The following is an 18,929-nucleotide window of genomic DNA, read 5'->3' on the forward strand; positions in this document are numbered from 1 at the left end:
GCATAATCCCTGCCTGCTCGCGAAATAAAAACAGAGTCTGAACTGCACACAAACACTTCCGCTAGTTAGTGTGTTTACATCATGTTGAGAAGACGCTGTGTTCAAGTTGCTCAAGGACTCCTCTCTGTGCCAATCACAACAGGCTTGGCCAGCTGACCAGTCAGAGCAGAGTAGGCTTGTGGAAGGGAGGGGTTTGCTCCAAACTTGCTAGGAACAAATCATTCTGGAATCATTGGCAAATGACTAATATTAAATGTATGTTCTGAGGAAATTACAATGTTTTCTGACCTTAGATGCATTTAAACATGTTGTAGGGGACTCCAACACAATATTAGGACACTTTAAAATACCATATGTCCTGCTCTTTAAGACAGTTCGATTTATCTTGACATGCTTTTTTTTTTAATCCAATCAAAAAGAAAATTGTAATATAAACTAAATTAGTGCATGACACACATTACATAATACAAATATATTAAGAATGAAGTATGTCCAAACGTTAGGTGTCTATGCAATTAATGTTCTCTTTTGTTGTGGAAGTCGTGGCATAATGGTTAGAGAGTCGGACTCGCAATCAAAGGGTTGTGAGTTCGAGTCTTGGGCCGGCAGGAATTGTGGGTGGGGGGAGTGCATGTACAGTTCTCTCTCCACCTTCAATACCACGACTGAGGTGCCCTTGAGCAAGGCACTGAACCCCCAACTGCTCCCCGGGCGACGCAGCATAAATGGCTGCCCACTGCTCCGGGTGTGTGTTCACAGTGTGTGTGTGTGTTCACTGCTGTGTGTGTGCACTTTGGATGGGTTAAATGCAGAGCACAAATTGTGAGTATGGGTCACCATACTTGGCCGTATGTCATGTCACTTTCACTTTTTTTATTTCCTAATTTTATTACTTCACAGATGTTAATGTGCCCTCTCTGGCTCAAAGAAAGCAGAGCAAACCAAACTCTCAAATAACAGCAACAAGTTTACCATGTTTCTCAGGTATTTTCCCACCGTCGGTGGAAATGTAAGCAGGTGTTCGGTGTGTGTGACATATGGTGTGTGACGTGTGTTTCCCCTGAGTCTCATCAGAAAAGACTGCCTCTGATTCTGACATGAGCTTCTTTTGTCATGGCGATCGCACTCTGGAGATGGGACGCACAGATTTGTCGTTCTTGTCTCAGTCTCCCTCATCAAATATCATAGCAACCCAATGATTGACAGCTTGTCTGCCATCTCCTGGGTGATGCCATAGGCCTGTAATTAGATCCACCGAACAATCTGAGAGTGTTCATTCCTTCATTGTCTGTTTGTCTTGCCTGCATATGTATTTCAGAACGAGTGGAAGATATTTCCTTTGCATCTACAAATGATATAATGAGATGCCCTCATAGGTTAAAGTTTAATCTTCACAAAAGCAGAGAATTGCTGACGTACACTCACGGCATGCCTCAGAGTTATGTTGCCTGATTAACTGATGTTATGTTTAAATACTTAAGTCAATTCAATTTATCCAGACGTGGGACTCACTAACCCAGAGGGAAAATGTTATTCCTCCAAATCTGTTCTTTCATAGCTCATGAAACATAATTGAGTTCTAATCAGGCATGGCACTAAGTTTCCAGTCATAAATGTTTCAGTCTGCACTGAAATTGTAAATGCTGCGTAAAAGCAATCGTCACAGTCAATCAAGCAATAGTAGGATTATGGACCAATAAGATTTCATGGTGGGAGTGGCTACACAGCACAGCATACCTAGTCAAAAACTAAGACTGACATCGAAGAGATAGCTTTTGTCACTAGTTTTGTTTAAATATCAGCTTTGTCTTAGAGGTTTCTCCTAAAATGTATTTTATTAGCGCATACATTACACTGCACACCAGTACACTTTAGCATACTTTTATTTAGAGAACTTAAATATACTTTAGAATATATTTGTGCAAACTCAATGTAATGTTTTCACACACTTAATTGCAATTAAAAGAAAATTTAATGTAGTTTACATTTACAATAATTCCAATTAGCTGAACTTTAGATTGCATTTTGACCCACTTGATTAGCACTTAAGTGCATCTTCAGATGTTCAAATTATGTTTATACTATACAGCTGAATGTAATGATAAGGATGTATTTAAAATACACTTTAATGTTGTTTCTGTTGAAACTTTGTCATGCATTTAAATATGTAATGATGAAGTTGCAATTTAGTACATTTAAAATATATTAACTCTAAAAGTAATATCGAATAACACTACAGTTAAAATCATAGTCAAGTACTTTTTCATGAGTAGTTGTTAGTCAACACCTCATTTTTAAAACATAATCATTTTAAATGTACTCAAAAAAATGTAATGACATTTTTACAAAGTGCACTTTTTAAAAGTGTGTTTAGAAACAAGAAACAAGTACAGTTGAAAAAAAAAAATACACTTGAAAGATTGGAACAGTACAAGTGCACAATTTTTGAGTTCTCAGAGACTTTGTTATCTTGGTAAATCTGAGGACAGAATATATTCTCCTGGGTATTTTTGACAGGCAAGTGAAGGGTGAGTAAATGATAACAGAATGTCAATTTTTGGGTGAACTATCCCTTTTTAAAAAGATCTCATTTGTGTATTTACTTCAATGAGAATGAGTCTCACTCCACATCAGATAATGTGAACGCATCTGAAGTGAGTTGGAATGTGAATCACTTAAAAGCACCTGGCACTAAAGAAAGCGAGACTTAAGTAAATAGCTAGTGATTCTACCTTTTGTATTGTTAAATGATTTCTTTTTATCGACACTCAGTAGTGTTTTATAGTGAAATAATGGAATAGAGAGTGTTTTTTGTTCCTCTTTCTGCTTTCTCCCCTATTCCTTAGTGCTTTTTCCTCTTGAATCAAAAGAGAAGATGGTTTCAGAGGCAGCAAATGAGTCGTGCTACAGCTTCTGCCCACTCACTGCTGAAGGAGAAAGAGAGAGGAACAGAGGGAAGAAGAAACAAACGCATGAGAGGGATATTAAGCCAGTGAATGGCTTTGTAATCCTCCAGCAGATGGGTTTTTCATTATCAGTTTTGAAAAATCAATATGTCAGAGGGTGACTCGAACTACAGGTTTTGTTTAAGAAAAAAAACAGAGCAAGTCTTTGTTTATTTAGCTGTTTCCAAAGATAATGTTATAATCTGCTGCATCAGAGGTGACTCCCAGTTCATTGAATCGTGAATCGATATGGAACCACTCAATGAACCCACTAAATGAATCACTTGTTCTCAGATTCATCCATACCTCAGTAGCTCTTTTAAATATTAAACTACAATACAAGGAGCATTACTGACAAAACTCGGCTGCCTGCTGGCTGTCTTTTATTCTGTGTTTCACCAAACCAAAACCCTTTTTCTATTTTATCCGGCTCACATAGCGGTGAGCACCAATGAAAGGGCTGTTTCTGAGATGATTGCCCCTTACCTGAGAGAATCAATCTTTTCTGAACATAATATGGATGAACAAAGAAAGTTAATTATTATTAGGAAACTGAGGTGGGGTGGATGGGGGGGGGGGGCAAATGTATTATCTGCACTCATCGATGTCCATTATGTGCGTGTGTGTGTGCGCGCGTGAGTCTTGTTATTGTCCGCTCACTTGCGTCATTGCCTGGCCTGTTATCATGTGCCAGTTGGACTCGCTGATCAGAATTCACTTAAAATGAACACTAATGTGTATACACACAGCCGCCATGACTGTGTTACCATGAAAAGAGGAGAGAGAGATGTTAACTGCAGGGATGGAGAGGGGGAAGGAGTGGAGAAGAAAAACAGTTGATATGACAGAGATGAAAAAGTCGCTTTTTAAAGCAAGCTCCCTAACAGCATCCAACAGATGACAACAATCAGACTAGCTGTGCATCTAAATGCTTTAGAATCTTCAAAAGACATGTATTCATTTGTTCTGGCATATGACAATATATTGTATATGCATACAAATGTAAATTAAATTCAACTTTTATTTACCTTAAACTGAAATGTGTGTACAAATATTTATATATGTGTGTATTGACTATTAATTTAAATCATAAAAGCATACAGGCTAGTGCATGCAACTTCAAAGCATAAAACATGGCAGTGTTTACTGTAAATTTTATGGGGTTATGGAAATGTGTGCCACTTAAGTATTCATATGCTTATGAGAAGATCCAGAATGTTCCACTCTCTTAAATTAAGCGCATTTATTTAAAATTGTAATTTGGAAGAGGTAATAATTTAATACAAAATTGTCTCCCTTACAGCTCTCTCTCTCTATCTCTCTCTACACACACACACACACACACACACACACACACACACACACACACACACACACACACACACACACAGAGATATAGTGTATATATATATATATATATACAGTATATATATATATATATATATATATACACACACACACACATATGCATTTTTTATTTTATTTTTTATTTAGCAATTTATTTGAATATACATAAATATACATACTTTTTGTTTTGTTTCCATTCAGATGGAAAGATAAACATATTGACTTATGCCTCTGATATGAATACATATCTGATATTAATGATGTTGTCAAACTGTGCATTCAAATGAGCTTTATGGATTTTGTATTGCAGAATTAAGCATGAGAACATAGTGGCGCTGGAGGACATCTGTGAAAGCCCCAATCACCTCTACCTTATAATGCAGCTGTGAGTATGTTAAATGCTCACACAATTACTCACAATACATTGTGCTTATGTCTTTCTGTTCATTCTGTACATTTTAACAGACAAATATCCAGTTGTTTATGTATGTACACCTTTCAAACGTTTGGGGTTGGTAAGACTTTTCATCAGTTGTGCTGCTTAATATTTTTGTGGAAACCATGAAAGAGTTTTTTCAGGATTCTTTAATGAATACAAAGCTCAAACGAACAGCATTTATTTGAAACAGCAAGTCTTTTAAAACATTATAAATGTCTTTAGTGTCACTTTTGATGGTGTCTGTGGTCCTTGCTCTTCAGTCATGTCAGAATTGAGTGAACTGTGACTTTAATATATTACCGCCCAGATCGTCATCTCCTTATCAGTATTCAGCAACCTAGTGAGGGTGTCGCTAGCTCATTTCACATGCGAAGAGGTTAGCCCCTCATAAGAGAGGTAATTTACATATTGAAGTCTTAAAAGTACAGTAACAAAAAAGGCCTGTTTGATTCAAAGGGTCAGAGAGAGGGTGGAAAGAAAATATAAGCGTAAGACAAATTCAAAACATCTCTGATGCTCATCTTTCAGATCCTCAGGCATTTCTGCAATAAAAAACGCTGTATTTTGTGTTTTTACTCTTTGATTAAACAGCAGTGGACAGTCTGATCTCTTGCTCACGTATTAAAGTGACTTCTGTACTGTCCTTCACTTCAGCTCTGTTTCGATGAGCTCAATGTTCTGACACATGAATGCGCAAAACTTTATCTGTAAAGCGATAAGAATAAAGGATGGCATGGTAGGCCACAAACCAGATCACGGCGAACTGGAAGATGAAGAATGCAGATCTAGACAGAGAGGAAAAGAGAGGGTGGCAGTCTGGTGAGTTGGCTGAGCGCTGTTGTATGCTGACGTAGAAGCGTTGTGTAACATCGGTGATGGGTAGCAGAATGTGCATATCTGTCCAACACTGCAATCACAGACACACATACACACACACACACACACCTAATTTAAGGTGAGCATGTGAGCATTTTTTTTAACAAATATGGCCTTAAAGACAGTTTACTGCATCAGAGCAGTGTGTGTTTTCAGAGCATGTTAAAGTTATAAGTGATGTATGTTAGGCAGTGAAATGGCGTTAGCAATTTTCCTTCTAGAATGTAACTTTTTTTTCTACTTTCATTCAGCAAGGATGTATCAAAAGTGTCAGTAAAGACATGTATAATGTTACAAACGATTATTTCAAATAAATGCTGTTTTTTGAGATTTATATTAATCACAATTCCTGAAAAAAGTATCTGTTTCCACAAAAATGGCACAACTAAACAAAATCAACAGAGACAGCACAACTGTTTTCAACACTGACAATAATCAGAAATGTTTCTTGAGCAGCATATTAGGCTGATTTCTGAAGGGTCATGCGACACTGAAAACTTGAGATGCTGAAAATTCAGTTTTGCATCACAGGAATAATTACATTTGAAAATATATACAAATAGAAAATTGTTATTTTACATTATAATAATATTTCACAATAATATGTTTTTTGTATTTGTGATCAAATAAATGCAGACATGGTGCATGTTAGGTGTTAGGTTGTCATGGGAACAGTAAAATTGGATATAACTTGATTGGTAAATAAGTGATTTTTAATACTAAGACCATGTTAACATGCATATATTTTTTACATCTTGTGGCTGTACTATTGAAATAGTGAGTATTTTTATGTTTACAGATTTGCCTGCTTCACTCAGTGGAACTCAGATTTTAATTTTTTATTTATTTTTTTATTTTTTTAAAGAAAAAGATAAATGAACCCCCAACAGTTTTTTGTGGCAATCAACATTATGCCACAAGTTCTGTAGATTGAGCTTAGCTTGTCTTAAACCTGGAATAATCATTTACATAGAGGTCATTTATGATGATGTGGGTTGTGTATTCGAAAACTCAAATGATTGTCCATATATGTAGATAAGAAAAGTGAGTGCATGGACTGCTTTATCCATCAGGAATTAACTTGATCCTGTAAAGTGATATCTATGACAGGTGGTTGCAGGGGAGGGGTTAAGGAAATTTGGTTCAGGGATGGAGCACTTTATTACATTTTCATGAGAGATTACAAAGACAACAGCATAAACAGGGTCAATTCTGATTTCATTTCAATACTTTAAATACTGATGATATGGAGACGAGAGGAAGTCAGGCGGATTAGAGGAAATAAACATTTATTTTCGTCCTCATTTTGCCCCTGGAAACCGCATTAGAATTTGAAATCCATAGTGTTAATTTGAAATTTGGCCGGGAGCCTGCCCCTCTTTTCCCTGTTAATAGGTTGTGCAGAGTGTGTGTGTGTGTTACTGAGAAAAACATGAAGAACATTTTGGCATATGGTGTTGAGATGAATATTTAAACAGTACCATTCTGCTTTCTGTATAAACTCACAGATGCAGTTTAGAAACACTTTTCATAATTCACTCTTCATGTGAGTGTGTGCAAGTGTGATTCAATCAGATATGGACTGTTTTCTTTATGCATGTTATACCCTCATGCACTACTGCACAGTATGACATGATTTAAGGCAGTGGAACAAGAGAAATGAGGACTAGGTGAGGACAGAGAAAGATAAGGACCGGGGGCATCTGCACACTGCAGCAGAGAGCGCTGTAAATCCATTGACTACAACTGAGATGGTGCATCATAAGGACGTAGAGCAGGGGTGTTAAATTAAAGTCCAAAAGGTTTCCTTCCCTGCCAAGGTCCATATAACCATAACTAACACTGTCAGGCTTGGAAATGAAATAAGCAATGTGCACTGGAGGAACATACAACACAAATTATCATGTTGGCAGAAGTATACTTATAAAATAAGTATAAAATAAGAAATAATCCTCCATACACTCTTAAAAATAAAGGTTCCAAAAGGGAACCTTTTTGCAATGATGCTGTGGAAGTACCATTTTTGGTTCCCCAAAAACCTTTTAGCAAACAGTTCTTAAAAATATTTTTTTTTTCTTAGTGTGAAGAATGTTTTAATAACCTAAAAAACCTTTTTGCATTATATGGAACCTTTTGTCCAGTGGAAAAGTTTCATGGATGTTACAAGTTCTTACATCAGTGTGTAGTAAAAATAGTCTCCTCAAAACTGCTGCTTCGTCCAATATACTCAAATGTGCATTTGCTACCTTAAGGAGCTATTTATAATAGGTAGAAGTTGGTTTTCATGGGCAATTTTACTTATAAATGTTAGCTTTTTTTCAATTGTGTCCTACATATAGATCAAAACAAAGGATGAATTAGGTGACAAGAAACACTTAATTGTTATTTAATGCATATTTTGTGTGTATATGCATCAATGGACAATACATCGATTTCTTTTGAGGCACTCGCCAAAGACTATAAACAAAGGGGATTGTATCTCCATCCAGAAGGGGGCGCTATAGTCTTAGTAGTTTGAACAACCCCTGCTCAGACCACACCAAGTCCAGTCTCAGACTTTAAGCATTAATGTGCTCTGAAAAGCTGGAACTGCACTAATGCACATGTCTGCATTCTCCAGCTTTAAGCTTAAATTTGCCTATTTCCATGTAGCGGAGTTTTAATTTACATAAGAATGACCTGCTAATGCAGGTGTAGGAGATCAAGAGGCTAAACGTCATTGAGTTCTTTGCCATTGTGTGACCTCTTGGTTTCTGCACTTACAGGGATGAGATAAAGTCATTTTTCCCCCTGTATTCAAATCAGTTCTGCACTGTGGTGGTTTGATCTGATCAGATCCGACATGCAGCTCCCCATACAGGGCAGTTCATATCAATAACAGGCCTGCAATTGTACTGTATATTAGGATACCCATTACTGCTAATGTTTTAATATGTAATTAAACATTTAAATTTATAAATTATTTTAATATGGAATTTGTTTTTTAGTGGTCTCTCTGCTCTTTTTTTGTAGTCTCTCTCTCACTTTCTGTCTTTTTCCAGTGTGTCTGGAGGCGAGTTGTTCGACCGGATTGTGGAGAAAGGTTTCTACACTGAGAAAGATGCCAGTACACTTATCAGACAAGTACTTGATGCTGTAAACTACCTCCACAGTATGGGCATTGTACACAGAGATCTAAAGGTGAGCGAAACACACCCACATTCACAGTTCTGCTCAGGTTTGATATGTTTGATTTTACTATGGATGTGTTTTCTCTCTTCAGCCAGAGAATCTGCTCTATTTCAACCCTCAAGATGCCTCAAAAATCATGATCAGTGATTTCGGTCTGTCTAAGATGGAGGGGACAGGTGATGTCATGTCAACAGCCTGTGGAACGCCGGGATACGTGGGTAAGAGGTTATATATGAAAGCGAGATTGAGATGTTTATGATGTTGTCTATTGAAGATACAAATGTGTGTATATTTTAGCTGTTGTAAAGTGACTGCATGGGATGCATGTGTTGGTTCATTTGTGTGTGGCCTATATCTGCACTTAAAGCTTATTCTTATCTCAGATTGAAAGAACTGCCCCAGAGTCGCCTGCTTTTCCCCTGCGATTAGAGCGAACGCAACACTCTGAGCCAAGATGGCTGAATGTGATGCTGAATGTGAAATAAACACACACAGGCTGGGTACAGAAAATCTTTGAACATTCATTTTAGAAAATATTGAATTAGAAAACTACATTTCATATTATGTGGTTAGTAACTTTGATAGAAAATAGCTATTGTTATTTGATATTGAAGCTAAAGTAAAATATACTGTATCAAAATTGAAAAAAAAAAATTAAAATTATTATATTTAAATATAAACTATATTAACTAAATTTATATTAAATAAAAATATTTGATGAAAAATGAAAAATAAAACTAACTTTCATATCATGTGGTAAGTAACTTAGTTTTGTTTTACAAGAGATAATAAGTATTATTATTAAATATCAGTAACGCTTTACAATAAGATAATTTGTCAACATTAGTTAAAGTATTAAGTGTAACAACTAACTATAACAACTAACAACTAGTTTTGCAGCATTTATTAATCTAGGTTAAACTATAATTTATAAACATACTATTTTTTATAGTCTTTGTTAATAGAATTCATGTTTGTTCATCATACAATAACCATGTTAATTTTTGAAACATTGACGAAATTCTGTAGAAATGGACAACCAAGATTAATAAATGCTGTAAAATAATTGTTTATCACTACCTAATGCAAAAACTAATGTTAACAAATGAAACTTCATCATAAAGCGTTACCCATTAAAAGCAGAAAAAAAGTTTCACTTAAACTAATAATTAAAATGAAAAAGATTATGTAAGATTCCTCTGCACATGGGTTTAGTCTCAGTACTGTTGAGTTTCCTGCATTCCTCTTCATGCATGTGTGTTTGAGGCAGTCTTTACAGACAAGTTTCCATGGAACTGTGTTTAAAATGATTCTTAAACCAGTTGTATCCTGGACCGGGGTCAGACTGTCAGGCTGCTTTGTGTGAGCTTTCTCTTCAATGGAAACACTAGAGCTGAATGAGAGCAGCACACAGGCATGCATTCAGTTTGTGTGAGTGTGTGTCTGGAATGCCCTCTTTTTGTCTTTAAATGGTAACAATCTCACACCAAGCTCTCTGAATCAAATTTAAGGATCAACTGCCGTCATGGTTTTCTATCCTTTAGCTCCTCAGCTTTCTCCCTATTTTTGCTTCACCGTCTCTCTCATGCACACACATCTGTTTAGTAGACACTTCAGATGTGATGATGGGATTATATTGATCAAAGCCTCAAAATAGCCCATTCCTGCATACCTGCTGAACTGAAGCAGCTTTTGTTTGCACATACTCAATTAAGCTGTAAAAGAAGCCCCTTATGATCTAATGTAGCTTGTATGTGTTTGTGTACTTGTAGCCACGATACGAGTACCTTAGCTGTTCAAAATAGCTTACATTTAATCATTATAAGCTACTTTTTCTAATGAAAAACAGATATTAGAGCACTATTTTTCATCATAGTATTGCGAAATCTTTTATGCAAGCTTGAGGAAAAAATAAAGAAATAAATTAAAAAGGAAAACGCTTCTTATCTCAACTTTTCATCTCAAAATGCAGAATTTTTTCCTCGCAGTTATGAGTTTATATTTCTTTCCTCAGAATCAGATGTGATATAAACTCAAAATTATGAGGAAAAAAGTCTGACTTGTAAGATAAAAAAAAAATCTTTATTTTGTTTTATTCCATGGCAGAATATATGGTATATTCATAATTCTGATAAGAAAAGTCAGAATTGCAAGAAATGTCAACTTTCGTTTTTATATATTTTACTTTTTAATATAATTTATTGTCTTGCATTTTTTCTCAGAATTGCAAAAAAAAGTATGAATTGTAAGATAGAAATATACAATTACCTGCATTTACCAGCAATAAACAGTAAATATATTGGGAATATTTAAAGGAACACTCCACCGTTTTTTGAAATAGGGCTTATTCACATTATTTCCTACATTTAGATAGGTGGGCAAATGCATTTTTGTGTCAGTGCATGCATTTTTTTAGTTTGACTGGGTCGGCGTTAGCTTAGCTTAGCACAATGAATGGAATCCTTTGTTGCCAGCTAGCATGGCCTGAGTAAAAGTGATCAAAAAAATGTAAAAAACCCACCTAATTACTTCTTGTGGCCTGCGTATTCACAACGAGTACAAATAGCGATCCAGATTAACACTAGGCGATTTCCTAGGCAGATATTGACTTGGGACTATATTATGGGGAAGCACAGGCGAAGCACTGCTGCTTAGGCGAAGCACTGCTACTTCGGCGCAGAGATATCACACAAAACATGAAATCCCACGACTTCCGTCAACATACCGGCGTGAATAGTAGCTGCCTGGCTATTTTCCTTACAGTACACGAATGGCGATGAACATGGCTGATTTTGAGAGAGACGAAGAGGGTGACTTCTCAGACAGTCAAGCACCAGAACCATACCTATTTGAACCAGAGTTTACAGAAGACAAGCTGCGTGCTTTGGAAATAGAACGACAGGAGGAGGAGGTTGCGATCGCTCAACAGCCTGAGGACGTGAGGATGAGAGCCAACATGAACTGGTGGTGTGAATGGGGGGGAATATGCCAATCTATAGGGAGAGTGGGACATGTTTTTGCCATTGATGACCAGGCTCAACACGTCAGATCAAGATGAGCGTGCCCGAAGTTGTGTCACATTTACAGAGGATTTCACGGCGCTGTTCCATTCTGCAGTACTCGATTTTTTTTTTCCGGTGTGACAAAGTGAACTGGAAAAAACGCCCCACGCCGAATGGACCAAATGGACAGCTGTCCACAGAGTAAGTGATTATTTTAATCATGATGCATGTATAGATCGACCCATATTATACCTGTATTCACATAGAGTTGATGTTTTCACAGGCAATATAGGTTATATAGGAAGAGAAATAAAATACAACTTACATGTGCACTTTGTTCTTCCTGTGCTTTGAAAATAGATGGGACGGCCGTATCTTTCAGACATAGTACCGTCTTTCTGGACCCATATTCCATTTTTTCAAAGTAGTCCTCTTGTGCAAAATGTTCTTCGCAAACACGATACTGCTTTATTTTGTTGAGAGGCGTTGAACTACAGATCTCCAGAGCTGCTAGCCATTTATTTCTCAGTTCCACATTAGATGGAATTCTGTGAAACATTACATTCGTGTATGTCCTTTGCTTGTTCTCACAACCTTTTGCTATGCAGGTAATAACCATGTTTGCTGTAACTTCTCAAAATAAATCATCCAAGAGCGAAGACACTCGGTGCAGGTCACGCCGGTATGTTCTTCTTCTTCTGTTTTTTTGACGCGTTGCACGCCGCTATGTTGACGGAATTCGTGGGATTTCATGTGTTGCGTGATATCTCTGCGCCGAAGTAGCAGTGCTTCGCCTAAGCAGCAGTGCTTCGCCTGTGCTTCCCCATAATATAGTCCCAAGTCAATATCTGCCTAGGAAATCGCCTAGTGTTAATCTGGATCGCTATTTGTACTCGTTGTGAATACGCAGGCCACAAGAAGTAATTAGGTGGGTTTTTTTTTTTTTTGATCACTTTTACTCAGTCCATGCTAGCTGGCAACAAAGGATTCCATTCATTGTGCTAAGCTAAGCTAACGCCGACCCAGTCAAACTAAAACAATGCATGCACTGACACAAAAATGCATTTGCCCACCTATCTAAATGTAGGAAATATTGTGAATAAGCCCTATTTCAAAAAACGGTGGAGTGTTCCTTTAATACACAAACCTAAATGAGATCCATGTTTGAGAACTTTTTCTTCTTCTTTTTTATTTTAAATCTAAAATATATTGACCTCGTAAATAGCTTCAATGTAGCTCATTTTTCAAAGAGCAGCATCACTTTAGTTGGAGTACTTTATAAATGGTGCTTCGCTTCTTCATCGCTGCTACCTGTGTGTTTTTAGGAGCTGTTGTTTAAAGGTCACAGAGTTTCTAACATTTCTGATGGAAATGTGTTTTTTCTTTTCAAGGGCATTTCGAAACGCAGCTTTCATGAGTAACAGACTAGTCCAGCACGCACACACAATAGGCGACTCTAGGATAAGTTGAAGCCCTAAACCACAGAAACAAAGCTTTTGTGTCGTGAGTGAAAGCTTGTTTTCTGAAGGGAGGAAGAGAACGTCTAGAGGCGGAAAATGGAGAATAATAGAATCAATTTAGAAGGACTCAGGAGCCTCAGCCTCCTGTGGAGTATAACAGGATGAGTTTGCATGAAGGTGTGTGTGTCTCAAAAAGATGTTTGTCCTGATGGTGCATTGAGTGCCCTTCATGAGTTCTTCATGAGTCTGCTTTCTCAGACACATCCACTCACACTTACACTAACACAAAGATATCCAAGTCTTTAATTTGATCTAGTTGTCTAACAAGACAGAAGAAACTCAATGGCATACAGGAATGATTGGATTTGTTTGTCTCTGTCTGATGTTTGTTTCTCTCTTCTCAGCTCCAGAAGTTCTTGCTCAGAAACCGTACAGTAAAGCTGTGGACTGCTGGTCTATCGGCGTCATTGCCTACATCCTGTAAGTTCCCACAATGCCACACTTGTCCTTTCATTTATAAGCTGAGGAATCCTTCAGCTAATGTTGGAATGAAATCTTCAGAAGAAGATTCACTGGACCACTGAGTAACTGACCCATCTCTCCTGGAGAGCTGCAGATGTTGTGCCCCACTTTACTCAGACTCTTTATATGGGCTTATTGTTGTGCTGCATTTTGATTGAGTCAATAAAACAAAAGAGAGAGTTTGAGTCTCACAAATATTTGAGATCTTGATTAATGGAAGATTTCTGGATTTTATATTTTTTTTGTAGGCCTAATAAAAATAGACCTAAGCAAGCAACAGCCTTTAAAATTACTTCAAATGCATTATATAAAAACAATGAGGCAATAATGATTGGTCAATTAATAACCAACACTATTAAAATACATATAATTAAAACTTAATTTTCTTTTGTGTGATTTCTGAATGCTTGAGACTACAAAATCAATCAAACAACTGTATTAATAAAATCATAACCATAGGAGGTAACAGTTTTTTTTTTGTTAAAACTGTTTTATAATACTTACTACTCTTATTTTATTTATGTTTTATTAATTAGTTTTTACTTATAACTGTTTATTTAGAAGAGCACTCTGTAATTCTTCAGTGACTATCTTCTGAATAGATAGATCCTGATCCCAACTATTACATGTTTATGGTTGAGTTTGTTTACAGTTTTTACTCTTGCTCAGGTAATTATGAAATTCATCATTCATTTTAACTCCCATAATGATATACAAGTCACTTTGTTCAGCCAAATAAATTAATTTACTCACCATTAGGTCATATGACATATAATAAAAGCATCATAATAATCCACAAGTAATCCACATGACTCCAGTCCATCAGATACAGACCAAGCACCATTTACAAGCGAACACAGTCCTAAACTTTTGATTTGAGAGAACAACAGGGGATGAACTTTTTATGTGGATGATAGTGATGTTTTATCGGCTGTTTTCAGCTCATTTTCATTTTTGGGTGAACTATCCCTTTAAACACACAAACAAAAAAAGAAATATATAAAAGGCAGGACTTGATATTATCCATTACGACACTAAAATGAATTCCTTGTGTGTGGAGACACACTTGGTGATAAAGCTCTTTCAGATTCTGATTAGGAATTGATTGGATCATGAAAAGTGGTCTCTATAAGACAAACTGTTGATTTTTAATGACGCAATTTATTACATTATGATTCAGTATCATCACTTTTGGTGTAATAAATATTATGAATCATTCACATCAAGATCAGGAATGTCTATAAAGTCAATTTAGATTTAATGGTGACTAATGGCAAATTTTGTGCATGATATGAGTTTGTGTCAGAGTTGATTTTGTAAACTATGAAAACTTGTTTTCATTAATAGCAGTAAAGCTGAAAAATATATATATATTTTATATATATAAAAAATAGGTTTAATTAGTTGCCAACTTCGTTTTAAGCTGAAGTACGAGTTGAAAAAAATCACATAATAAAAATACTAAAACTTGAAATTGAAAATAAAGGCAAATTCAGAATATTGATAAGCATAAAAGTACATAAATACTACTAAAATGACTCATGTGTTTAGTGATAAGGGCCTCTGCCCACCTCTTCCTCGGAGCCAGCTGTCCACTAGAACTCAGAGTCTGATCTCATGGTCTCTTCTCAGGTGTGATTATTGCAGTGACAACTGGCTGAAACCGTAGCTAATTCTCTTAGCGTCTGATTAGCTAACCCAACGAGAAGAGAGAAAAACACAAAGCTTATGGGGTCGAAATCAGGCAGAAATCCCCCCCCCCCCCCCCACTGCCTCAATTCCCCATGAGGAAAGGTATTTTAATGGATTTGATGATGGGAGGAGAAAAACGTACCAGATATAAATAAACCTGCCTTGCCTTGATAATCTAAAGGGATTGCTCACTTAGAAGTGAAAATCTAGCATTATTTATTCAGGACTAATCTCCAATATGACAAAATAAGTATATAAAAGTAATTCTTATGATTATTGCGTTATATTACAAGGGTTTTGAGGCTATATGCTTTCATTATATGGATAAGAGCAACTAGTACATTCTTCAGAAAGAAAAAAAAAAGTCATTTGAGTGAGTAAATAATAATAATAATAATAATATTTTTTCAGGTGAATTGTCCCTTTAAATGTAAGTTGCATATAAGAACTACTGATATATTATATAAGCAGGGTTACATATATAAGGCTATATGTGGGTTCAATTTCACACATGTACTGTACTGTAAGTATGGAAATGATGCATTACACAAATGTTTTCTTGCAGACTGTGTGGTTACCCTCCCTTTTATGATGAGAATGACTCCAAACTCTTTGAGCAGATCCTGAAAGCGGACTATGAGTTTGATGCGCCGTACTGGGATGATATATCTGATTCAGGTATATTCACTCTGTGAAGTGTAGAAAAGAAGCACATGGTGCTAATGGTGTGGTTTATAGGTGTTTAATCTGTAACACACTCACTTACTCATCTCTCAGTAACTCCACATACTGCCAGTAAGAGAGGAAAAATGTTTTACAGGAAAGTCTGAGCGTCGGCGCTGGCATTAAGTAAACACCACGGGCATCAGCTCTGTGAAACTCTTCCAAACTTCAAATCAAGGAACTGTGAATGAATCCAAATTTTGTTGTCATTCTTTCCACCGATAAATGTAATCTCACCAAGAGGATGAATGTGGAATAGTGGAGGTTCACCGTGTACAGCGCAGATAGGATGCCTTGAAATGTCAATTTAGTTGAATGGTTCTGAGCTGCTGAACTTGTATGTTTTGTATTTTTGAATGTTTAAATTTTATATTTGTTATATTTAATGTACAGCAAAAAACTTCATCAGTTGTTTGATGGAAAAGGACCCCTCAAAGCGATACACATGTGAACAGGCCCTTCGACATCCCTGGTAAGTCAATACTGTCAAAATACAAAATGATTTTATTATTATTAAATAGTAAATAATAATACTTCAGTTGAAATTCAGTTTTATGATACAAAAATAATGTAAAAAAATAATAATAATGGTACAGTTATAATAAAGCAATTATTTTAAATTAAATGATGATTTTTATTATTGTTGATACCAATAATAAATAATAATAATAATAAACAGTTCTTCTTACAAATAATATAGTACATTAGCTTAGCTGTATGAGGTGATATTGTCTAAATGTTTAATTTAATAAAGATCCTTTTGTAACAGCAACAAGTAGATCTCTGCGGGTCATTGTTCTTTATGATTGACTTTTATTTTGTTAGACGGTCTTTCAGGTCCTCAAAGACACTTAAGCTGTACCAAAACAATTAAACTGTGACCTCACAAACAGCATTTAGAGACAGCGTTATTTCTCATTATTAGTGCAGCATTTCATTCATATTAGATTGAGACACTGTGTGCGTCAGCCAGGGATTGTTTGTACGTTCTGAGTATCAGACTGAATTCGGTCTCTCTATTATCATGCACCATGATCTCTCTCAAGGGCAGGAGGAAAGCTACTGAATAAACACCAGCCAATTAAGAGACTGCACCTAAACTCACATTCTGTATTCCAAAGCACTAATCGGCAATTAGCACATCCTCTACAGAAAAACTGGAGAACAGAATACAACGATCGAAAACCATAGTGAATTTACACACTTTGGAGTAAATCAAAGTGCTTCTTGAGAGGAGAGGATGTCACTGTAGGTGAAGCAGGGTGAAAAGATTTGACTTTTCGTTTTGCTTTTCAGGATCGCGGGAGACACTGCACTCTGCAAGAACATCCATGAGTCCGTCAGTCGACAAATGCGCAAAAACTTTGCAAAAAGCAAATGGAGAGTGAGTAGAAGTGACAGTGTGAATAAGTCCAGCAACCTCGTGCAAATAGATTCTGAACAAATTTTGAAGTTTGTTTAGCTAGAAGTATTTGTATGTTTCAGGCCTAAGAGTTGGAAATGTCTGTTTCGGTTCCTTTTGACCATGACTTCTCATCTCTCCACATAACAGCAAGCCTTCAACGCCACGGCCGTGGTTCGCCACATGAGGAGACTGCAGTTGGGCAGTAGCATGGGGAGCAGCATGGACCAATCGAGCAACACCAACCAGAACCGCATACTGAACGCCAATCAGACTCCAACCCTACCACCCAACACCACAACAAACACCACTTCAGTACTTACTCAAAACCACAAACCTGCACCCAACGCAAATGCTGTTCTCATTAATGATATGGCCACAGGAACCACCTCTGTACCATGCAAAGACTGTAAGTATTAGTCTTATATATAATATAGTCTTATACATTACATTTTTTTATACAAAAAATTATCAATGTATAATAAACAATAAAGATGAATTCCAATAATTTGAATGCATCTTAAAATTACATTTATTTTTACAATTATTTTACTAAAATGTCCTAAATCAATAGGCCAGTTTTAGACCCACTCCTTTCACACCTGTGCTAAGATCTACATGTATATAGCTTATAATTGCAAAAAAAATTGGGCTGTTTGTTTCATTTTCACTTATGAAGTCATTTTATATTATTGTTTAAATGAATCATTTTAATCACTTGTTCACTGTTATTTTAGTATTATTTATATACTATTAACTATTAACAAGTATTTTTTTATATTTTCAGTTTTCATTTTAATTTTAGATTTATTTTTAGTACTTTGTTATGTGCTTTTGTATATTTTAACCATATTTTGTTTTATACATCACTGGTATTTAGGTTTTATATATATAAATTTATATATATATATATATATATATATATATATATATATATATATATATATATATATATATATATATATATTAGTGCTGTCAACGTTAACGCGTTAACGCATGCGATTAATTTTTGTCTGGTTTAACGTGTCAAAATATTTAACGCAATTAACGCAGCATCCGTATATTCTGCCATCTGTTGGCTAGCTTTACATTATATGATCACGCTCTTATTCATTTAAATGCTTTTAAACATTTCAAGCACGGCAAGACAAAAGAGAATGCGCTGTCTGTGCATGCCCTTATGTGACACACACACACACACACACAATGCATAGACAGGGCGCCAGAATCCAGTTCTCTTAAGCGCTTGAACTAACAATAAACATCCCAAAGTGCCAGTTTTGTCGATTATCCTCATAAGAGCAATCTTAAATGATTTATATAAAGTCTAAAATGAACAAGAAGAGTTGT

The 18,929-nt window shown here is 36.0% G+C and overlaps 2 protein-coding genes across 6 annotated transcripts in view; one reads left to right on the forward strand and one right to left on the reverse strand.

Annotated features, from left to right (window-relative positions):
* Positions 1-18,929, reverse strand: part of LOC132098752 (coiled-coil domain-containing protein 3-like) — an 81,727-nt gene that overhangs the window by 50,028 nt on the left and 12,770 nt on the right. The window contains exon 4 of one of the 5 annotated variants that reach the window (XM_059504915.1): positions 2,458-2,927. The exons of 3 other annotated variants lie outside the window; for them this stretch is intronic. In XM_059504915.1, coding sequence (XP_059360898.1) covers positions 2,922-2,927 — 6 coding nt within the window. In that variant the 3' untranslated portion in view covers positions 2,458-2,921. Of the gene's footprint in view, positions 1-2,457; positions 2,928-4,732; positions 5,639-18,929 lie in introns of those variants that run through there. One more of the 5 variants, XM_059504913.1, reaches the window with a different exon arrangement.
* LOC132098750 (calcium/calmodulin-dependent protein kinase type 1D-like) overlaps positions 1-18,929 on the forward strand; it is a 57,279-nt gene that overhangs the window by 36,555 nt on the left and 1,795 nt on the right. Inside the window, exons 3-10 of the mRNA XM_059504912.1 lie at positions 4,603-4,677; positions 8,649-8,787; positions 8,870-8,996; positions 13,645-13,720; positions 16,020-16,132; positions 16,571-16,649; positions 17,474-17,561; positions 17,730-17,988. Of these exons, the coding sequence (XP_059360895.1) occupies positions 4,603-4,677; positions 8,649-8,787; positions 8,870-8,996; positions 13,645-13,720; positions 16,020-16,132; positions 16,571-16,649; positions 17,474-17,561; positions 17,730-17,988 (956 nt within the window). The remainder of the gene's footprint in view (positions 1-4,602; positions 4,678-8,648; positions 8,788-8,869; positions 8,997-13,644; positions 13,721-16,019; positions 16,133-16,570; positions 16,650-17,473; positions 17,562-17,729; positions 17,989-18,929) is intronic.

Source organism: Carassius carassius, chromosome 22, assembly GCF_963082965.1.
Source record: "Carassius carassius chromosome 22, fCarCar2.1, whole genome shotgun sequence".
NCBI lineage: Eukaryota > Metazoa > Chordata > Actinopteri > Cypriniformes > Cyprinidae > Carassius > Carassius carassius.